The sequence below is a fragment of the Falco rusticolus genome, chromosome 7, assembly GCF_015220075.1.
Source record: "Falco rusticolus isolate bFalRus1 chromosome 7, bFalRus1.pri, whole genome shotgun sequence".
NCBI lineage: Eukaryota > Metazoa > Chordata > Aves > Falconiformes > Falconidae > Falco > Falco rusticolus.
Genome location: NC_051193.1, coordinates 20809454 through 20833849, shown reverse-complemented (window position 1 = coordinate 20833849; position 24396 = coordinate 20809454). Strand labels below are relative to the sequence as shown.

The 24396-nt window shown below is 38.7% G+C and overlaps 1 protein-coding gene across 6 annotated transcripts in view; it reads left to right on the top strand.

Annotated features, from left to right (window-relative positions):
* Positions 1 to 24396, top strand: part of OTUD7A (OTU deubiquitinase 7A) — a 146908-nt gene that overhangs the window by 85322 nt on the left and 37190 nt on the right. For 5 of the 6 annotated variants that reach the window (XM_037395360.1, XM_037395362.1, XM_037395363.1 and 2 more), the window contains 2 exons: positions 14919 to 15101; positions 18166 to 18384. In XM_037395360.1, the coding sequence (XP_037251257.1) occupies positions 14919 to 15101; positions 18166 to 18384 (402 nt within the window). Of the gene's footprint in view, positions 1 to 14918; positions 15102 to 16226; positions 16376 to 18165; positions 18385 to 24396 lie in introns of those variants that run through there. The other variant, XM_037395364.1, reaches the window with a different exon arrangement.

Here is a 24396-nt window from a genome sequence, read left to right as displayed (position 1 = left end):
TGCATTTGGTGTAACAGCTTCTAACACTGGCCATGTGTTATGCTGGGGGACAGTAATTGATCCAGTGGTTTCTCATGTGTTTAACAAAGACACAGGAGGAACTGCTGCCTTTACACCATTACAACTGTCTTTCATAGTTGTCACAGTGTGTAGATGCTCTGGGCTCTGTGAACGTCACTGAAACTCATGAAGTAACTTCTTAAAGGTAAACAATATTCAGAAGAGCAAGCCTCCACGCCATGGTGCACAAGGCTGTAGCAAATGTATTGCACCTGGTCTTGGATTGATGATGTCTGTATAATATCTTGAATTCAGAATTTGAAAACAGATGTGCACAAACATTTTTGAGAAATTTCAAGATTTGGTTGTAGTTTGTAGCCCCAAAATGACTGTCATAGAAAACCTTGAGCCAAAAAAGCTTCTTGTATAGACTCATTTTCATGACATCATAAGTTTTGGCTAGTTCTTTGAGGGTCCCATGCCCTTCTCTCTTTCTGATCTGCTCACAGGTTTTTATAACTTGCTCAGACTGAATGTTCATGAAATTCTTCTACGGAGTGTACACATCTTTTTCAGAGCCATTTCTAATACTCTTTCTTTTGTTCATCTTCTGGGGGAAATTTCCTGAATTTCACTACCCTGGAGACAATCAAGGATACCAGTTTCTGCTCCTTATCAAATTATGTTACTGTATTAATTGTTTTGTTTTGATTGTCCTGTAGATGTATAAGGATAGTATTATGCACAATATTTGATGTTCTCCCTGGCAACAAATGAGTGAATTAAATACACACTGACTGTTGTACAAATAGCTAAAAATCTATAGATTGAATATAGATTTTCTAAATTGCCAGAAGCTGTCCTAAATATTGGCTCTGTTGATGTTTGTATACTCTACCTGTCCCGCTGGTAAAATCCTTGCAGTTTTTTTTCTGTTGAACTTCATATTGAGCACACCTACTTGTCTCACTAAAACATTCTGCTTTTTGTGCTTGATGCGTATCTTCAAGAAAGTGTCCGTTCTTGATTTGAAATGAAGATAGAAAGAAATTTTTCAAAAAGATATATATACAATCATACACATATATTGGTTCTAATTTATTTGCGTTTGGTTCTTTCTGCCAGCTATTATTATCCTAAAATAAATAATACTATAAACTGATTGCTTTTCTATCCAATTTTGATAAGCTAAACATGTTGAGCTCTAAGATTCACTTTCTGTGTCTCTATTTTCTCTACCATTCAGAAGAATGTATACAGAAATGTTTTGGCTATTTTGGCACGTATCTTTCTAGTGCAGAGATTGTTGCTTTGCAATTACATTGCACATGCCACTGATTGTATCTTTGGCCAGGTTTGCTTTAGTATTACACAGGGAACTTGTGGTCAAGTCAATGCTCAGTTTGCCATTTCAGTTACCAATTCTAGAATTCTGTGCAGTTGCTTACCTGTTAAGTAGTTCAGATTTCACAGACTTAAAATCTTAACTAAAGGCATTATTTCAATGGTATGAGAAACTTTGTCATGCACATCTGAAAATGGATGTAAATGCAGACTTTTTCAGCTGCATCAAAATTAAAAATGGAGTTTTCTTAGTTCTGTGTGGAAAATTAATTTTTTTTTCATTACAGTGCTAAGTCTAAATTTAGGAAAAACATTCTATGTCTAGTCAGCCATTCATTGGTGGATAAAATTGCATTAGAAATGGCTTAGTTTGTGTCTGTCCAGTGCACAATTTGTGATTCGTTCCTCGGCCAGTTGTAGGTTACTTGCTGTTCGCTGTTTATGTGATACAGCTTTGGGAATTTACATGTACAGACTAGGAGAAAGTACAAGTAAAGGTTTGTGGAGGCAGAAAGGGCTTAGCACCTAATGGCACATAGACCTACACTTCAGTAAGTCATCTGTCTTATTGTTTGAGTTTTCTTGAGGCTTTTTTCTGGTTTTTTGAGTGTTGTAAAGGAGCTTCCTTCCATTACAGTTTATTCTGATAAATTGTTGATTGATAAACAGCCCATTTCTGCTGTTAAAGAAAACTTTTGAAACTTGAGATTAGAATCTGATATGTCATAGACCTATGTATTTTGATTAATTCTGTGATTATTTTTTATTAAACTGTATATAAATATTTCAAAACTGAGGCCTTTTTCCAGCTGTTGAATATGGCATTGCCAATATTTATGACTGGATGTATTTTATAAATGCACGCCATTTGTGTTAAATAATAATTTAGCATAGCAAAGAATGTTAGATTTATAGTCATATCGAGTTGGGTAACTGGTATATTGTAAAGGATAGATTATGCATAGTTTTCAAGCCGAGGTTTTGGTTGCACCAAATGGTTTACCTTATTACTCATATGCATCGACTGAAGATATACAATCATATGAGTAATCAAATTTATTCTGCTCTCTGATGGGCTGTGGATGCTTTAGTAACTCAGTTTAATGAGACCTTAGAATGACTTTGTAGCTTTAAAGTGTGAACACCCTCTCTCCCATTTCTGCCCCTGTTCCCCCCCCACCCCTTGCTTTTGAACGTTGCAATAACTGGATGCCCACTTTAGGATGAGAACCCAGGGTAGCTGAGATCATGAGAAGAGTCCTTTCATGGGGATTATGTACAGCTCACCCAAACAGCATCTTATCTCTCTCAGCTCTAAACTCAGGAGGCTCTCATCTACCCTTCTCTGTACTAGTATAAATTTTTTTCTTGTGCCCACAGTGTGCCTGCGTGCCTGAGCAATAGCTGAGTGAGCTATTTCTGGGCTGACTTCTCCAGATGATCTGTCTCCACATCGGAGTCTTTTCCATCAGAAGCTGTAGGACTTTTTGTCTGCTTTGCTAGTTGCTGGCAACGTCTTATGCATAGAACACTTCATGCTTGGTTTTGGTTGCTTGTTCTTGGTACCTTTCTGTGCTTCATATACTGAAGGGCTTTTCCTCCCTTTACTCAGCACTCCTTGCTTTCTTTGGCTGAATGCTGTCCTGGACCACCCAGAATACTTCCATTGTGCTTCTCAGTTGAAGAACAGCTTTCTACCAGCCCTGCTAGATTTTTAGCTACTGTTATGGCTGAATTATTAAAATGGGAAGCACAGATCTTTCAGCTTGGTTATGATTACAAGACTTTGCAGTGTTCATCTTTGTTTAGGACTCTAGGGAGCACACTTGATTGATAGCTATTTACACCTTTGTCTCTAATCTTGCAGAGACTTTAAAGTAAACACCCAGCAGGAATTACCTTTTGAGAGCCTGCACATCTAAAAATAAGTGTCCTCAAATTCATGGCATCTCCAAGACATCATAAATCCTGATGTTTTTATGTTAATAATTATGAGTCAACCAAGGAATGATTAATATGTCCCTATGCAGATAAAAGGACACCAAAAGCTATTTGCTGACTGTACCAGACAAAAAATAAAATCATGGGTTGGGGAGAATATATGAGCACCACATATGTCAGCGAATTATAGAGTGGAGAGTGACTGTGACAGTTGCTTGGCTCTCCAAGTAGCATTTGACTCAGGGGACATGGAAACTGGATCTGACATTACATAGTGTGATAGTTCAGGAATCAGATATGCTTGAAGCAGATCACTTTCTATCAAAAACATCTGCTACAGACCCACAGACCTGAGGTGTTGTCTCTGTGCACTTTCATTCAGGAGGAAGGAAGACTGTAGAAATTTGTCTGTCTTCCAAAAAAACCCCATGACAGTTTTATTCAGTCAGCCTGCCTGAAAACTGAAAACAAGAGCATTCCCATCACTGTAAATCTTCCTCTAACAACCTTTCATATAATTCCTTGAGACAGAACATTCATTTTGAACTAGAAGTATCCAAGAACACAGTGTAAACCTCTGTATATTCTCCTAAGTTTAAAACCACTATTTAAAACTGCATTCAAATCTCACATTGAATCTTGTTCACCAGGATAAGATTATTACCAATTCTATTTCCCTGTATATTCTTCCAGTATATATTATCCCTATTTGGAAACCTACGGTTGTTGATATTATTGTGCTGTTTTCCATGAGGAACTTAATAGCTATAGGAAACTAGATGGTTGAAGGCAAGCATATACGTTAAAAAAAGGATACACGTTGGGGTATAGAAGGTCATGGGTCATTCCATATTACTGTAAAAGTATTCTTCCATTAAATGGAAGCACTCTGTGTTTTCGTTGACTGGCCTCATTTTTGAAAATAAGCACTCCGGAAGGGCAGAATATTCTTTTAAAATCCACTTGTATGTATAAGGTTGTAGCAAAATTCCACATCAGAATGAGGTTGTCTGTTCTTCTCAGTCTTCACTACCTGGAAGATGGGCTTCTGATCTCTTTGACTGTACAGACGACCAACACCACTGTTTCAGGTCTCTCTGCTTTTGATACCCATTTTCTTTTCCCTCCATTTTATTTTTCAGTGATGAATTGTTTAGCTCTTGGTTGCTGAAAATATGTATTCAGCTTTTAATCTCATTCACAGATGTGTTCCGCGTATGCTGATACATATCAGTGAAAATAATTCTGCTTAAGTACTAGTAGTTGCCATTGATTTTAATAGCCAGCACTTTCTCTTGATGTGCCTAGTGCAGCACAGGAATAATTTATGGAGTAATTTAATGTGGATGTATGAATGGATTAAAAAAAAAAGTAAAAATAAAAGTATGTGACAAATTTCATCATACTTTCAGTTTTCCCCCTTGATTCCAGTTAAAAGAAATAGAAATCAGAGATCTGAAATCTTTTTACCTCCAATAAATGCCAAGAGCATGGTCTTGCCTTGTGCTGTTACATTTATGAAAACAAAAGCAACTTAAAACATTTTAATGGTTATCTGGTAGAAAACTCTAATATTTGACTTCTGTATTTATTAAGATGCTTATAACTTTAATTATAAATTAATACTGCTAAATTTCAAGTATTAGCTCTGTCTAATATATATTAGTGGATTGTACACGTTTGCTAAACTACTTGTTTCTTAGAAATGTTATTTTCCAGCTTCACTTTCATTTTTGGATGATTGCTTCCTGAGTCTTTCACCAGTTTAATTTCATATCTCTTTTGAGATACTATTCACCACTTTGAGTTTTTTACCCAAGAACTGAAAGCATACTTCTGTATGTGAGATTATGCAGAGAAGGTATTACATTTTGAGAAACTTTACTTCCTCTCCATTTTAAGATTATTTTTGTTTTGCATATTTTCTAACCAACTTTTCAGGTTCCCTGTTGATATTTTCCTGTTCACTAATACATGTTCTTTCAAATTTACTTACTTTTCCTAATAAGCTGATTATGGATGAAGGTACTATTTCCATTATTTTTTTAAAAACTGCTCCTTTACTGAACAAGATTTTGTTTATCAGTCCCCGTGTGGAAATAAAGAATGCATGAGCCTCTGCAATTCTGCTGGAGAACCTGAAACTGTTACTGCGTTTGTTCTATGTGACCTGACTTCTTGAGTGCTGCATGTGCAGTTTTATGCTATGCATTCAGGAAATGCTTTTTCTGAGATGTGGTCTGATTGTTCTAGGAAGCATTGGTCATTATTCTCTTTTTGCAAATATCAGTACCTCAATTTTCAAAAAGGTGAACAGATAATACATTTCCAAACCTAAAGCACTGAAAGGAAGTGAGTCTAAAATGAGCCCATTTCCAAACTTTTCTAGATAATTTCATTTTTCCCTTTAAAACTAACCTATCAATTGCTGTGCAAAAGAACTGAAAGAAATGTTACGTGAGTATTATCATTATAAATTGTATACCAAACTCCAACCCATTTTCCCCAACCTGTAGTAGAAGAACTGGAGATGTTTTAGTCAGGAGAACCAGGTGAGCACAGCAGAAGTTGGGGCGAGCCGAGTGGCAGGTTTCGTAGTGCATTTTGCCTTCCTTTTTAGTTTGATGGCATGAAAACGTACTAATGTAGGGCCATCTAGATGCTACAAGTTTTCCATTTATTACCCAGAGAGTTGGATTTCAGCCCTCACTTAATTTGCCAGCCTTATTAGTGCTTAATCGAGGTATACGCAGTTCACCATTAATTCAGAAATCAGCCGATTGGCTTTCCAGTCACGAAGTGTGTGTGGTAGAGGAGACTGACCTGTGGAGAATGAGAGATGCAGTAGATAGATGCCTCCTCAAAGAACAGTGTATACGGGTGGAATTCAAAGGAAAGCATGGGATTAATGGAAAGGGAGAGAGAAATTTACAGTACTGTCATGTGATTGAGTGTTCAAAGCTAACTCCCCCAAAATAGTCTCTTATTCTTCTCTCCCTCAGACAGTTCCTTTTTTAGTTCTCTGGTGGAAGGCTTGGCAAAGGGAAGAGGAAGCTGAGCTGCTACCAATGTCTCGTTATGCAGAGATCAAAATTGTCATTTCCAGCTGTCTGTTCAGCTTTGAGTGACTTTGCAATCTAGCAGAAAATGAGGCAAATGTTAACAAAATGTCCTTGCTACATTGTTTGCCTTTGAGAACATAGACCAAAATTAAATCTTGTTTTGAAACTTATGGTCTAATTTTATCCTAGTTTTGCACTTAGGTTTTTCAGAAGGAATAAAGCTGATCTTGAGTTCCTCTTCTTGTCTTATGCCTGGTAATACTTGTTAATCTACTTCAGGCCAAATAGGAAGAAATGACTGCATTTAAACTGAACTTGTGGATTGCTTTATTAGCAGTTGGTTTGCAAGAGCAGACTTCCTTACAAGGGAAAGAAGCTGATGGTAGACTCTGCATCTTAACAAATTGTCAAGTCTAGGGGATTTAAATTTTTGTATATGTATTAAAAAAAAAATTAATCATTGTGCACTGGCCTAGTGGCACAAAATGAGGATCATTTTATGTTGGTGAAAACTGTCAGTCGATCGACAATCTTGAAAGACAGAACTCCTTATCATTTCTTCAAATGCCTTTCTAGCACAGTCACTGAAAGCTCCTGGATTTATTAAATAGCTTGTATCCAGTAAAAGATCTCCTAGTATTATCAATGCTAACAATAACTGAAGAAGTAAAAGAGCTTTTGCAGTTGAAGCTGAAATTACTGTTTAGTTAGATGATAGCTCTTCCTTGTGCCTGTAATCACAATTTTAAATATTAGATACAGGTGGATTAAGAACCCTGGGTTTTGTTTTTAGAAATATGTTACACAGCCTGCTAAATAATAGATTTGTATCTGGCATTTGTAAACATCTCAGATTGTACATCCTTACAGGTAGTTTTCACCCTCACAAGGGGAGGGCTACATGAATCAAGCATTACTGCTGAAAATTCCTATACCTGTGTAATTGATTTGTTACTGATCCACAGTATAGTCTCATGTAAAACACTGGTTCCATTAAATGGGCTAAAAGATGGAGATGATGCACCTCCTGACAGCTGATGCTTTGCATTTGTGGGACAGCTGTTTGGCAAGAACACCTTTCTGTACCCTGGTGTGGAGCAGCTGTGAGTCACAGAGGCGTGCTGTCTGCAGTAGATTGGAAAGAGTAGTAATGACTGGGATGATACTGAAAAGAAAATTTTTGTCTGACGGCAAGATTTTCCCTGTTCTGTGGGCAGGGATGCTTTGTTAAATTTTGAATATTTTGTTTTTAATAGGGAGACCTTTTTTTCCTGTGGGTGGTTTGCATTAGCTTTAGTAATAGTGTAATTTTCTTCAAATTCACTAGTAAAAAATACAGACAATGATAGTAAAATATTTAAGAAATAGTGGCAAAAACCTTGAAAGTTACATTGTTGGTACTGGTTCTTCAGTAGTCTCTTTTTTTTTTTTTTTTTTTTTAAAAAAAAAAGTTTTCTAAATGGCATTGCATTCAAGTGTGTTTCATTAAGAGCAAAACTGGCATTAAATGTAAAGTAGATGGGCAGATATTGTATCTGATTAGAATGGTTAAAAATTCCAAACGTGGGTCTATTTTAGTTTTACTGCCATCTCCCCAAAATACCTTTTTTCTTTCTTGTATTTGTCACACTGAAAAATGAGTCTTTCTTCCTTTCAGCTTAGTGTCTTGTTGTTTCCTCATCTTTTTGTGCTTCAATAGATCACATTTTTATTTTCAGAAATGCATCATTCTGTAATCTTGTCCAAGTTGCTTTCTCTGTGAGCTGTGTAGCATTTTAGCTTACTTTTTTTTCCTTTGTTGTTTTGTGAAAATTTCACATTAATTTTTACTGGATATTTTTATCGCTTCTACTTCTTAGATATATGCACCGGCAGTTTGTTAGCTGTGAACATGGGCTGCATCATAATTTGTTTAATTCTGTTTAACCTTCCTCTTCTGCATCCTTTTTCCTACATGTTTTTGCTCCTGTATAGCTTTAGGCAGCATTTAGTGCCCCTTCTGAACTTCCTTTGCTGAAGTCCTGCGCATATGTTGTTTCTGCAAGTTGCCCTTCGTTGTGGTCCTTACCATTTACTCTCTCCCAGTTGCCCATCTCAAATCGCATCCTTTCTAGCATTTTGGTTATCATTAAATCAAGAATTGCTGGTGACCTTTCGAATATTCTTTTTAACATATTGGAGTAGGTGGATATTTGAAAGCTTGGTGGGGGGGAGTACATAATAGTTGCATGGTTGCTATTCTTACTAATTAATGATAAATGTCCTCTAGTTTTATTATATCTGATTTAAGAAGTGAAAGACAATAGATATATTAACTGTCACAGCTCCGCTAAGCTACGTTGTTCTATCTAAAATGATAAAAAGCAAAAAACCCAAAGGCCAAATAATAGCATGTTGCTCAGGTTTTGCTGTCTGAATATTCTCTGCCTGGAAGATGTAGAATCTCGTATCTGCACAGCTAGTGTAGGCTGCCTAATGGGCCTGATTTTTGTTATTAGAGAGTACATACTGTGATCTGACAAAGCACATGCTTAACATTGAGCAAGCAAGAATTACTCATGTGCTGCAGAGCATTAAGTCACTTTCTCCTCACAGCACAATCAAGCTGAAGACTAGAGAAAGGCTAGATTAAAAAATAAAATAAAACATGGACCCTTATTTTCCAGAAAACAAGGGTGAATACAGCTATGGGCTATGAAAACTATTGTAAAACCTGAGTGGTGCTACCCCTACTTACCTTTATGAAGGCAGAATGTATTTCTCATCTAAAAAATTACAATAGGTGATAGTCTTGAAGCATATGGTTTAAAGCAGCAGTCAAAAATTTCTAGTGCTCTTCTGCTTTCAGATTTCAGCTTTCAAGTTGATCAGCATATTAAAATGGGGAGTGAGTTGGAAATGTATCTGTTAAAAAAAAGGAGTCGAGACTTTGTCAGGAAGTCACGGAAAGTTTTCCAAGAGAGCTTCCAATAGAAAGCACTATATAGTTGTACTGTTTGGGGTTTTTTAGAACTATGCAATATATTATTTTATTTAAAACTCAATAAAGTAGTGATATGTTAAAACAATACTTGGGCAAACAAACCCTTGACTGGGTTCAGGCTGTAACTGAGGTTATATTTTATCTTCCCTTTCACGTAGATGCCTGCTGTCTCTGACACTAAGACATCAGTACCGCCCTCAGTCAGAGTGTGTCTGCCATTCCTTACTTTGCTGCACTTTGCTGTTTTTTTTCCTCCACACTAGAAACAATTGGTTTTAAAGCAGACACCATTCAGTCCTGTTAAGTTTTACACCTGCTGACTTACATGGCACATGCAGCTGTTCTGGAAATAATTGTTCAGTAAGAATATTCTTTCTGTTGATTTAGTAAATTAATATGATTCCAACTTCCTGATCATGAATCACTACCTGTGTTTTCTAACCAGCTTTGTGCTGCTCCAGGTTTTTGCTGACTGTTGTTCTTCAACCATTAAAAAATCAAAGCCTTTCATGTAAACCCACTGGGTCAGTGCTGCTTTGGAGCAATTAATTTGCTACTAATTGATACGGTGCTGCCAGTGACTTGTCAGCTGATGGGATTGTGTGCACTGAAATAACATTGTTATGCCTGTGGAATACCTTTTTTAATAAATATGACATATGTCATATAAACAAAGAAGTTTGCAGTCAGTGAGTGAATGGTAGGGTGCATCAGGTAAGTAACATTAAAAAAAAATAGTGGACAATCTGAAAAATAGTGTTGTCCTCCAGATTGTCACAAAAAGTCTTACTTGACTTAATTTTTAGTTCATGAAACTATGCAAAATAGATCAATTACCTGTTGCTTGTCCTTCAGCTTTGTGAGGGGAGGGCATGTTAGTGCCTACGTCAGGTGTAACCTCTGTGGGACAGGAAAGGTTGTTCATTTCTGTTGAGGGCCAATGCAGGAGATGACAATCAACAAAAATAAAAATGATGTGACAGAGCAGGGACTTGTGTGATGAGCAGGGTCTCAGAGATTTCAGAGAAGAGCAGGGAACAGACATACAAACAGAACTTAGACAATAGAAAGAGGAAGGCTTTCCCTCGGGACCCAGGGGGACTGTACGCAGTCTGCTGCAAACCAGAAGGCTGCTGAAGCTTGGTGAACAAGCAGCAAGACTGGAAGGAGGGACCTACCTCATGAGGTGGGGATATGTTTGATTTCAATCTTGTACAAATTTATTTTTGTCATTTCTGACCCAGGATACCTCAGGATTTTACTTTCTTCAGAACTTAGTTTGGAAGGTAATATGATACAGCTTTAGAAATTCAAAAGCTTTTGGTATGCAAAATCTGGTGGAGGAGAGCTAGGCAGAGTTAGCTCTGTTCGTATCAGTCATAAGCCCCCTAGTTTCTTCAGTAACCTCCAGCTGAAACTTTCTCGCATGCTATGTCACACTGCTAGAAATCCTTGTCCAGATCATCTGCTCTGAGCATCTTTGAATTTAATAACCTTTCTGATTTGTTCCCAGCTTGTCCATTCCTTCAGCAGTCCATTTCTGTGGTCCAAATCACATTACACTTTTTATTGCATCTGTTGACTTTTTTTTTCATTTTACACTGCATTAAATTTCTTTACTATCTAGCATTTCATCACAGTGTCTTTTGTAAATGCCTGTTTTTTCCTCTCCTCCTTTTTCCTAATTCTCTTTGCTGTATTCAGTTCCCTCTACTTTGACTTAGGAATTTTCTTCTTTAATCCTCCCAAACTGATGGATTCTCCTCTTTCTTTTGGGCAATGGGAAAAACAAAAGGTCTGTAATTTGTATTAGCTTGTAAAAATATAACCCAAAATGAGAGCAAGCCTTGATAAAGGGGGCAATCTTACATGTTTCTGGTACGGCGAGTAGCTGAAAGCACTTAAGCTAGCGAGTTAGGGTGGCTGACTGTCCAAAACCAGCATTTCATGGAGATGGAAAGGTGCTTAATACGTTCTCTAATTTGATTGGAATTTTTTCTTGTATTCCAGTGTTTGGAGGCTCCAGCAAACTGGGGGAAAGTGAGTCTAATAATAATTTTCTATGTTGGTTCTCTGAAATTTAAGGCTATGGTGCTGAATTGGTGCTTTTGTTCATGAGATGAGGACAATTCCATGCAGACAGGCAGATCTGAAAACACAATATTTCTATGTAAGATACATTTAGATATAGGAATTATATTTTATGTGTAGTTCCAGGTCTGTATTGTAAGTTCAGTTGCTGCACTGTAGCATGGAGCGAACTCAAGAGTCACTATGTGATTAGTTTTAAATGCATCACACTGTGAGCCTATTTTCTGAAGGCTGACTGTAATTTTTATGATAGAGCTTTTATATAAGATTGCATTTGGCCTAAAACTAAGGACAGTGGGATTTCTGTTAGTCTACTGATTTTTTTTCTGCTTTCCAAGCACATACATCAGAGTCCTGTCACACAGCAGTCACTTGCAGTATTGCACAGTGATCTTTTGTTAGATTGCAGAACTTAAACATGGAAGTATTTTGAGCAGGTGACCTGTAAGGAATGCCCTGACACTGGAGACATGCTGTCTGTGTTCCATTGATACAGGTCTGTTACTCAAGGACCTGTACTGAATAAACCCAGGTTGCTGCTGAGTCACACGGTGCTGGACTTGTACCATTGCAAATAGATAATACTATTTAGTTTAAACCTACATTTCCTAGAATTACATATAGTGTCACTTTCACTTTTTAAGAAAAGTTTTTCTTTATTGTCCTCATCATTGAGGAGAAGATTTAAAAAGCATGTTTTAAGTGCCCTCCTATAAACAGGACCCAAGAAAAGCAATCCCTACTCCAAACATTAATATGTTATCACATCAATCTTGGGAACACGCTCATGATTCTTCAATGTTTGGTTTGGGCAACTTGATTCAGATGAAATATGTAGTTAGAGCAGAGCCCTGACTGGATTCTAGCCTTTGCATCTACATGGGATTTTTAGAAAAAAAATATGCTGGCCATAACTCAAGTGCTTGTACTAGGGTCTCTGACAATTTTCAATGAATTTACATTTTGTCCTACAGGCTTTCTAATACATTACAGCATTGCGTATATAACGATACCATATCACTGATGTGGTTTCTATTATGGACTTCTAAGGATGTATATAACATTCTTGCTTGGTGATACTAATTTTCCTTTCACAATTTTGTTTAGTACTTCGAAACTTGAGATAGTTTAGCTCAACTCTGTAAGTAACAGCTCTTTGTGTAGGTTTTTTCCTACTTCACAGGAATGACTGTAACAGTAAAAAACGTCCTTATATCTCTATAGAACTGCTTTGTACTATTTTTAGCTTATTTTCCTTTGTGTAAGCAAATAAGTTATATTTAACTGCTACTCAGGTAATGTAGCTTCTCAAAGTACACAGTGACAACCTTTTATGGTGTAATAAATCATGTATTAATCAGAATCAGATTGCCTTTGAATCCCCAGAAAAAGTGCTCATGGAATGCTATGAATGTTTTATAATTTAGTGGGGTCTTTTTTCCTGCTATTAAATATTTGTAATTTTCCAATTAAAAACAAGTACTTGGAGAATACTAGGGCATCTATGTGTTTTAACTTAGCAGGATTGTTCTGAAAATAACATACAAACATCTCAACATATTTTTCATTATTTTTGGGGAGTGATAATTCACCACCTGTACTGAACAGATGACTTTATCTCTGGATATCTGCATTCTGTTACCACTGGTCATAGCAATATGATGAAGTGGGAGCTTGGAAGCAAATTTTTAGAGGATTCTGTCTTGGCAGGTTCCATGAGCAGCTGGCACAGACATGGAACCACACGGACTGAATCCTCTCACTGCGTGTTTTGGTACAGAGCACTGTCCTATATTATCTGCTTTCTAAAAGACTTCTAAAATCTCTGAGAGGGATCAAGTTCTCTCTGATGTACAAGATAAAAGGGACCTGAAGTATTTTGCATTTGCATTTTAGCTACTTGCAAATAGAAAGATAAGAAAGTTTTCCCCTCTTTTGTGCTATAACACTGTCATGTGTTTCCATCATTGCTGATTCTTATTTATTAATAATACAACTGTACAGAGTGAATTATTACAGCCTGTCCTTATTTTATGTTAAATTCTGTGGGATTTAGTGTTCACCTTAATTTGCCATTTGGCAAATCCAAGCAAAGGAAGTCATGGCATTGGTTGCCTTGTATGATAAAATGTCTGGATGTGTTGGTGAGAGGGGAGCAGTGGAAAGCTTACACCTCGGCATTCGCAGGCTTTGGACACTGTTTCCCACAGTATTATTGTATTCAAGTTAGGATGTTACAGTCTGGATGGGTGGGCTATGAGGTGGGCAAGTAACTGTTTTGATGGTCAAGCTCAGAGAGTAGTAGCTAACGGACAGCGTTCTGGCTGGAAGCTGGTAACAAGGGGGGTCTGTACCTCAGGGGTCTATACCTCTGCAAAGCCTTTGTCAGTGAGGCAGCTTGGAGTTTGCAGGAGACACCAGCTGGGGGGACCAGCTGACATATTCAAGGGCAGAGCTACCGTTCGGGGGAACCTAGACAGAGCGAGGGAATTGACTGGCGGGACCCTGATGGCATTAACACGGGTGAACACTGGAGTTCTGCACCTGGGAAGGAAGAACCCTCTGCAATGACACGGGCTGCGGGGCGGCTTGGCAGAAAAAGACATGGAGGTCTTGGTAGCCAGCAAACTTCAGGGGACCAGCCGTGTCCCTGCCAGCTAGGAAAGCCAGCAGTATGCCGAGTTGTGTCAGCTGGACCATAGCCCATAAGGGAAGGGTTTTATACCTCTCTACTCAGCACTCATTAGACAGCTATAATACGGTGTCTCATTTTGCCCCTCAAACCCCGGCCAAGGAGGGCAGTTCTAAATTGGATTGAGTTTGGGGAAGGCTACAGAGGTTGTGGGGGGCTGGAACATGAGTCCTGTGAGAAGAGGCTGAGGGGACTGGGGCTTTTTCAGGCTGGAAATGGGGAACTCTGAGGGGATCTAACAGCAGCCTTCCAGTGCCAGTAAGAAGATTATTAAGGAGTCAGTGTCGGGCCCTTCGCAGTGGTGCACGGCAGATGGACAAAGGGCAGGGGGTACAAGGTGAAACAAGAGGGGCTCAGAGCGGACATAGGTCCCATGAAGACGGTCAGATGTGGGAACAGTTTGCCCGGGGAGGTTGTACAGGCTCTATCCTTGGCGTTTTAATGACCAAACTGAATAAATCTAGCCTGATCTTATAGCTGACCCTGCTTTGAGCAGGAGGTTAGGCAAGAGTTGTCTTCTTCAATTGTGGTATAAAGAAAACTAAAATACAAATTAAGAAATATAAAAATATTTATCTTTGTCCGTTTGCTGTGTACTTTCAAGGTGTTTGTCAACTGTGCATTTTTGTTGAGGGAGGAGCGGTTGTAAAATGTTTTATCCAAAGAATCTCTTGTTTCCTTGCTGATGCTTTAAGAGTGATTTCTCTATTTAAGTTTATGTTTTAAGTGCATATGAAGATGGTTTCCAGGTTATTAGACTGGTCACATACAGATGTGAGCAGAATGTCCTTTTGCTATTTGGCAGGCAAAAATTGGGACTTGACAGCAGCTTTGAATGACTATGAGCAGCTCCGGCAGGTGCACACCGCCAACCTGCCACAGGTGTTCAATGAGGGCAAATACTACAAGCAGCAGGAGCCAGAGCAGCCTCCCCAGGTGACAAAGGCTGAGAGGCCCTGCCTGCAAAGGCAGGATGACATTGCTCAAGGTAAGAGCTCTTCGCCAGGGCTTTTGTGGACAAGCAGCTTTCTAGCTTGTCTGCTTGTGAGTTGTGCTTGTCTGCAAGGAGTTGGAAGTCATTTACCATCAGCCTGTGAACTGTGCCATTGTGATGGGATGCACAGAGCTGCTGCTAGACCCTACATTTCAGTGTTTCGGTTCTCGTGAGCTTTGCCTCAGTTCTGCAAGCTATCTTTTTAATGTGTGATTACAAAAATACATTGTCCCCAAGAAGTCCTATGGTATGTATAAAAGGAATTGATTAGAGGGTGTCACAGATCACTATTGTGTGTAGTTTTCTATGCTTACTGAGACCAAAGAAAGGTTAAAAAAAAATCCATATTTCAATCTTTGCATTCTTACTCACAGTATGTGATTAGGCTGTATGAAATCTATGAATAACTTTCAGCTTTGAAATTTTGCTCTTCTATGGTTCCATAGAAGAAAGGACAACCTCCTACCTCCACCAAATAGAAACCTTAAGAAAAATGAGTCAACTACCCCCTAGCAATTGATTTTCAGTACAGGATAATAAGCATTAGAATTTACAATTTTTTGCTTGCAGACCTTTTATAGATTTTATTTCAGGTCTCTCTCTCTCTCAGACTGTTGGAATGCATTTTTGTTAATAGTAATTTATCAAGGAACTGTAGTTTACACCAAAATAAATCTGCAGGTCTGACAGCTTGTCATGTAGGGAGGTAATAGCACTAGCTTAGTGATGGCTTTCTATGCAATCCTTAAAAGGAACAGAAAGTCTTCCCTTTTCCCACTGGCTCTTCCCTCCTGTTAAACAGGAAATGGCATCAGTACTTAGGGGTGTCAGTAAACTTTTTAAAATTGATAACTTCCATCGGTAGAAGAGTAACTGTAGTGCTGCTTATGACTGCTTAAAAGCTCTGAATACAGATAAAGGGAGGAAGAGTAGCACACTGTAGTTGATAAAACTGTGTCCCTTTGTTCTCATTAGGATATAGCTCACTCTCAAATTCTGTGTTAATTAAAGTGCTCAGTTTACACTGAAACGGTCATTTGATATTTTAGTGGGTGTAGTAGCTAGTGTGGGTAGGTCTGGCTTTAAATGCCTGCACTGACAGTAATTTTACTACTAATTCAATGCATAACTGATGACTTCGTGATCGGAGAGCCATCTCTGACCGAAATGTGAAACTGGAGTCAGGAGGATGTGCAGGGAGGAGCAGAGAAGGGAAAGGAGGCTCTTGTTATGGACCAAGCACCTGGAGTGCAGGATGCAGCCCACAGGTGAGGGTTGGGCCATGGGGGAAGGGGTGTTGCAGGGGTAGCAAGGGAATGTCAAACAGGTGCTCTACTTGAGTTCCCCTGCTTAAAAGTCATTTAGCAGAGATCTACAGGGAGAGGAAAGAAAATCAAATGTAATCAAAACTTCTGCCCCTCACCCCAATTTCAGATATTTTAGGGAGTGCAATTTAGCTCTTAAAATTAAAAAGACTTTGATCCATTAGGGAACCAAAAGTTCACAAACTCCAGGAAAATTAATTTTTTAATGACTATTAGTTAGTCAGTTTGAGATGCTTTAAAAACACTATTAGCGCAAGTGATAAGCTACATTTAAGTAAGCTTCATTGTTAATTCTTGAAGGCACAGAAGTACAGGAACACCTTTTATTTTAATATAGCATTGTACATGTTTGAGAGTTGATCACTAAAGACCAGTTTATGGTAGTATTTATGAAGCTACAGAAGTGAAGTTGCACCAAATAGGTTTTTTTACAAAAGCTTCCAGTATGATAATGTACCCATTTCCAAGGAAATTCAATGAAACTATTATCGAACTTAACATGATGTAAATCCTACCAGGAAGCTTTCTGCATATTCAGAAATGTGAGAAACTCCATAAACATGGTGTCAACTCACAAATAAAACTCAGTAATATGCCCAGGAGACTTTCTAGTATTAATTTCAGGTGGTGCCTGTTGCGAAGGATGGCTAGCCAGAGTGCAACCCAGTGGAAGAGCTGAGGTCAGGCTGTGAAGCACAGAAAGTCAGTGGTACCGTGCTTCGAACAGGTGCTGCTTCCCCGATGCAGAAAGAAACTTTATACTGAATGCTAAACTTCTGAGAGAGAAGACTAGTAATTTTTGATGAACATAAATTTTAAGCAGCTACAAAACGTTCATTTCCGTTTTCAAAAATATAAGCAGGAGTGCAGGGCAGAAACTAAACAGGGGAAACACCTCTGTCCATTTTGACTGAATGATTCATGATTTAAGCACTTTAAAAGTATTTATTTGCTGATACCAGAACTGAGGCCATATAGTAAAATGAAATGGTATGATGGTAATATTTTGTCCCTTTCTTAACATTCTAATGCATATTTTGCTTGAATGACCCTTTACTGTTCCTTGTTTAAGCATTTGTTCACAGAGAAATTCAGGAAGTTATAAGATATTAGCTCATAGTTGTTTTGATAAAATAATGCATTCTTTTGTACCAGGCTTGTTAATGTCATCATTCTTTTTGAACTATGTATTGTTTCTTGAATCGGGATTTTAGAAAACACATACCCGTAAAACCTGAGTTTATCTCAAATTCAGCATAATGATGTTAAAATTGCCTTCAGGTAATTCTGAGATTAATGTTCTGAGATTAAAAATATGTGGAACGTTTGATACGAAGCTATTGTAAAATGCTGGATATTTTGATTTACAACAAGTCAGATCGTGAGTTCAAAACTTTTAACGAATTATCATCTGTCTGCCAGTAAATGTTTCTTCGGAAACTTCAGAAACGTTAAAACAATTTTTATAGAAATAGTTCTTTCATATCTCGTTACTTTTACTGTTTGTCTGTTTTGCTAGAAGGAGAGTGGAGTTCCTATGATTTGCTGTAGGATCCACAGTAAGAACTAAGTAGTCTTTTACAGTGGGAAGTAACCTAAACAAGGTAACCAGGAGGAAGTGGAATAAATTCCTGAGTGAAAGGAACTGGCATTCACCAGACTTGCTGTTGCCTGGTCTTTTAGGTATTTAGGTAGGTCTTTTAGGCTATAATATCTCTTTGGTTTTTCTACAGAAAAGCGTCTTTCCAGAGGTATTTCTCATGCCAGCTCAGCCATAGTCTCCCTTGCTCGATCACATGTAGCCAACGAGTGCAGCAATGAACAGTTTCCTTTGGAGATGCCCATCTACACATTCCAGCTACCAGACCTTAGCGTGTACAGTGAAGACTTCAGAAGCTTCATTGAACGTGACTTAATTGAGCAGGCGACAATGGTTGCTCTGGAGCAAGCAGGTGGGTAAATATTTCAGATGTCAGCAGCTGGGCAATCTGACATTTTGGTTGACATTTCTAATCATGCTTCATTTCTGGAGCTTGCGCATACTGCATGGGAAATAAATGCCAGACAGTGACAGCAGATACTGTGCTCTTTGCAAAATAACACATACCCTGTTTCTTTTAAAACATTATGGAGAAAACTGTTGAATTTACTTAGTGAAACAAAGACATTGAGTGAGGAAGGAAAGGAGGACTGATGGGGAAGTCACACCATAGAGAAGGATGCGAGTCTGGATGGTTGGAGCAGGGTGGTACTTCCAGTTCTTGTGAGGAAACTACATTGCAATGACTTATGGCTTCTGTTGCAGCTTGAGAAAATAGTTTTTAAATATGTATTTTATGTATTGATTATTCTTGTAATAAGAAACTAATTTTAAAGTAATACTTCATTATGGCCATGGAAAAAAGTAAAAAAAAAAATAAATCAGATTTAGTAGTAGTTTAAGGTTTTAAGTCAGTTTTGAATGATATGGAGAAATTTATTGAAAAATATTATCTCTGCCTTAGGAAACAGCAAATATATTAATGACCCATGACACGAACACATCTATATGGTGAAATGCCCATCCCTGGTGATATAAGGGAGCTACAAAATCAGGTTTCATGGCTGCCTGTGGAACAGTAGCTAGCCAGTTGGTTTTTTCTATTGATTGCTATACTGGCTTGTGTAATGCTGTGTATTCACCTGAGAATTCGTTCTCAAAACTCAGTGCCTGGTCGTACAGTGTGTTCAGCCTGGTAAACTGCTGCTTGCTACTGATCAGGGCACTGCATCATAGTTTTTAGGTAGGACCTCTGCTAATCTGGTGTCCCACTGGGTATTGACCACGTATAGTCATGTGATTAATTTTTTTTTTGGCTTTGGTATTTGAAAAGCAAGACATGCTTAGATTGTAGCATCAAACAGTAAATACTTAAAAACCAACCAACCAAAAAAAACCCAAACAGTATTCAGAAAGACCACCTTCTGGAAAAAAATAGCAGTATTAAATAATGTAAGAATGCTACCAGGCATCTATGAAGTATGAAAACTGTCACTCACCTACAAAGGAGATAGTTTCTCTAGGAACCAGCTGACACAAGGACGGGGGGGGGGGTGGTGGTGGGGTGGGGGGTGGGGCAGGGCAGGGAAAGGATGGCTTTTCCTCTGGCAGCTCTGCCAAACACCCTGAATTCCACAGGGCTATCAGAAAATACCTTGCTATAGTGTCATCATTGACCCACCTGCTTCAGTGGAATTACAGCCTTTAGAGTCAGTTAATGTAAGAGTACAAACTAGAGGATCACAGTGGTTTTCTACCCTTAAAATCATGGAATATGTGATTTTAGATCTGACCTCTTCTAATTTATACAGAGCTGGCTAGCTTTGAGCTTGAAACAGGGCTGCAGAAACCACCAAATCAGCTGCCTCTTAGCAGTCCTCTCTCAAATCTGTCTGAAAATAGAATAAATCATTTATTATTTTTTTCACATTAATTAGGGCAATAACTTGACTCACACTGGAAAAGTCCTTTCCTCCCCAGAGCCTCTTGCATCCTGGAAAGGAGGGTGTATTGACCACACCATACGCTTGTGGTTTGGATCACAGGTATTCTCGTAGCCTGCCTAGATTTAGTTTACTTATATGAGCATTTCATTCAGATAAACTGGAACTTCCTGGGAAACAGTTCTTCACTTCCAGTAAGTTAAACAGATTAAACAGTGAATGTTTAAGAAAATCATGTAAGACTTCATGTAAACTGACCTTTTGTCTCTACTCAAGACATAAAGATATTCAGTTTCCTATTATGTCCTGCCTGTTTTAGACATTTTGTTGTCTGAAACGAAGAGAGTGAATTAATAGGAAAGTCATTTGGCATTAAACATTTTATCTCCTGCCAGCAGGCCCAGTTTGGTTATGGTTTGGTCAGTGACATAAAAAACATTAACAGATAAGGTGCATTCCCTGCAAAGGAGCTAAAATCTATTTCAAACCAAACCCCGTGAAGAGCAGTAGCTTCTGTAACTGAGGTTGGGGGTAGCGTTAAAGGAAAAGAGAGAGGTGTGTCCTTGGGTTTAAGGGCATGAATTTTATGGTTTATGGGGGAGAGAAGAGAAATGTGAATAGGCAAAAGGAAGAGGAACTTTGTAAGGAACACAGAGCAGCTTACTACTCACAAAGCCAGGACTGGGAGACCAAAATTACTATTAACAGACTGTCGCACATGTTGTCTGAAGTGGCCATATGAGCTGGATGTCTATGAAAGCCTGTCGGGTGTTTATATTCTCTTTTCATATGCTTAGGCACTTGCTACCATTACATCTATATGTGAAAGGATTTCAGGTTGCACCCTACCTGTATAGAAAGTCAGAGCAAATGTTCTGATTTACTCAGAAATGCTGGGTGAGGTTACAAAGGAAAGGCTCAGATAAAGGCAGCATGATTTGCTCGTGGTCTGCTGATGCAGTGTATCCTCTACTCTGTGTGACTGCTTTCTGAATATTTCCCTTAGAGGACAGAATTCACAACATTCTTAAAAGCATTTTGGGGTTTTCTGCATCTTATAAACTCAGCTGTTCATTACTGCCTCAAACGGAATGAGGTCAGCTTGTAAGTAATGTGCAGACGGATCTCTGAGTGTATGTAAACTGTAAAAACCTTCAAGAATATTGTTTTCCTACATTTTTCTTTCTGTGATCAGGTTTGTGTTTTCTGTGAAGCATTTGATACAGCTAAAGGCAAAATAAACTGTCATACTTTGTTAAGCATCCCCGAAACCAAATCCACCAAAATTCTGGAAATGTTTCATTTCAAACTGTTAAAAAATAAGCTCTGTTAAAGGAAAACTGGTGCCTTTTCAGGTTGTAGAAACATTTTCTTATCCCAGAATTTTTAACAGACTTCCACACAGTATATGCAGGGTGCCAGGATATCAACCATAATTACAAGAGAACTGTATTAATTTCCTGAATTCTGGTCTGAGGTGCATGCTTGTGTAATTCAGTTCTAATATGAATGACAAATACTGTATCACAGAGTAGGATGAAATGCAATTATGTCATGGAAAACTGTCTCGGGTGACAAAAGAAACAAATTAAGAAAGCCAGTACCAGTGGATCTGCAGTGACCTGCAGGTAACTGAACTCAGTTATCGGTTATCTGCAGCCGCTTTGGCCTAGCCATATATTTCTGTGCCATCTTATTTTATGATACTTGATCTGCATTCTGGTCAGTAGCTTCTGTGGCAGAGTCGATGTTGCTTATGCATCAGGCTAAAAGAGAAGCATTCACTTAACTGCTCAGTTTTACTTATTTCTATATGCACAGCTCAACATTACATTTCAAGGACATCAGTAAATATGAATAGCCTTGCAGATGCTACTGCAAAGCTGATTTAATCATCTAGACTAAAAGGGAGAGCTCCTACAAGAAGGCCCTTTCTTTGAAGTGCAGAAAATGTATTGGTAAATGTTTTATTTATTCATTTAGTTAAAAAAGTAAGCAGTCACTGAATGATTAATATAAGCCCATGTAGAAAATCTGCTTGTGCAATTTTCTTCACATCAATACTTGCAAGTACACGTTTATTGTATGAAAGGACTAAAACCAAACAAGCAAATCCTCTTAGCTAGTCATGTAAGAAACACATGAATTGTTGAAGTAGCTCTGCTGAAATCTGGAATTCAGGTTCCTGCACATATTGCCAATTGTCTGACTCTTATGCGTGGGCTGAGCAGTCCCTCTTGACTTTAGTCCTGAGCACACCTCAGAGCAGTTCTTGCTCTTGGATTCCAGAGGGGAGTTAGGGTGAACCATTGCTTTTGAGGATATATGGGGTGTCCCGAACTAGACTTGCTGTGGAAGCTGAAAATGGTATTTTGCAACTGGTTTGTCTTGAGGGACAGATGAGAGGTGGATTTCTGGAAATATGATGTGCTAGAGAGGTGAAAGAAAGGCTGGTTTTAGCCTAGTTTCTTAAGGAAACTGAGCTTGTGTCAGCAAGCTGTCTCTTAAGATTGTACCACTGTTTATTTTTTTTAAATTTAACTCTACCAATTTCAAACATATTTGTCACTAAGCTTTTACAGGTTTCATGAAAATAAGGAGCTAGCTTATTTTTAGTATTTCCATAGAATAAAAACGTGCAGCATGAATATTGCTTGTGAAACGCTACAGAATCCACATGGGAAAGACTGCCCAACTGCAAATAAATGAAAAGCCATCAGAAACCTCACCCATAGCCGTACATATGACAAGTGCAGGAAACAGGACCTTGAGTCCCACTGTGCACAGATCAACTTGTTTTCCTCAGTGAGATGTCTCTTCTGCCAGTGGTTTTGAGGAGATGCCCTAAGGCTGGTTTACTTGGCTGTGTGAAAGAGTACTGTTAAAAGCACCGTGAATTGCTGCGTTAGAAGACAGTCGCACTCAGTCTGAAGTAAAACTGTACAAGCTGTGATGTGACACTTCATCCTTTTTCCCATCTTTAGCCATCCTTCTTTTTCTCTTGATGTGTATTCCATTTATTCTGTAAGAATTCTGACTTACTTTTGCTACGATAAATGCACAGTGGCGTTGCAGGCAAGAAACTGTCTTGGAGGCAGCAATAGCCCATCTGGCTTTGCAGTGACACTTCAGCCGCACTCAGTCATACCAAGCTTCCGAGGGAGCTAATCCTTTGTAGCATCTCCTTTTCCCTTGTTTGGAGAGTTATATTAAGTTGCTGTTTGCAAAGTCCTTGTAACTTTTGGGGAGTTAATTCTATCAGAAAAATCCCAAGTCTGCAAAGCCATTTAGTTTCTTAGTAGCTTAAACAAGAAAAAAGAAAATATGGACTGGAGAAAATGAAGAGGGAGCAAAGGATTTGTGCAGTATCTACAGAGGTTCTTAGGTATTATGTAACCTCATGTTTGTTTTGAATTTGGTCAGTTTGTATGTGTACCACTGACCTTCTGCGTGTTTGGGCAGTGAATACTTTATAGTGGACCTTACCAAACTGGAGGGCAGCTCTGTGTGAGCATCTTTATGGGATAGTCATAACCTAGAATAATTTCAGTGGTATGTTTTAATCCTCTTGTTTATACTGTATGCTATTGTATCTTCTGTAGTACCAGTGCATAAGGCATTGGGGCTGGTATTAAAAGCCAAGCCTGGCCCCTGTGAATACTTGAAATGTGTTCTCTGTTCTCTGCTGCCTTCTGTTTGAGCCGTTCAGGTCATATAACCATCTAGAATCTTCTTTGGCAATTTCCTCCCATAAATCCTGCAGCAAGAAACAATACACTTGTGGCTTATAATACCGTATGAGGCTTATGAAAGTAACACTTAACCTTTCTAGTGTCCATTAATAATACTCCAACGTTAACTTTCTCTGAGATTCAGTTTACCTTCTTTGCATGGAATACAAGTCTATATCTGGTTCTGTATCAGAATGATTGATTCTTGATGAGCCCTGCAAATAAGGGGATGGGGGAGCCAATATCTGCTTTGTCTTAGGTGAAGCCTGATACAGGCTGTGTAGCGCAGGACTGGGATGACGGCAGAATACAGGCAGAGTTGGCTGTCTTCGGCCACGGAGGGTACTAGAGTCTGTTAACATTTCTTTGGGGTTTGCACCTGAAATCTTAAGTATCGTGCAAAGGAAGGGCAGTATTGTGTGCTCGTGTCTACCTCTCAGGTTGTATGTTGCTAGATCATAAACCTGGATAGGGCTTTTAGTCATATCTAAAAATAATGTCCTGGTTTCAGCTGGGATAGAGTTAAGTTTCTTCCTACTAGCTGGTGCAGTGCTCTGTTTTGGAATTAGAATGATAATAATGTTGATAACACACTGATGGTTTAGTTGTTGCTGAGCAGTGTTTATGCTAAGTGAAGGACTTCTCAGCTTCTCAGGCCCTGCCAGCAAGAGGGCTGGAGGGGCACAAGACACTGGGAGGGGGCACAGCCAGGGCAGCTGACCCGAACTGGCCAAAGGGCTGTTCCATACC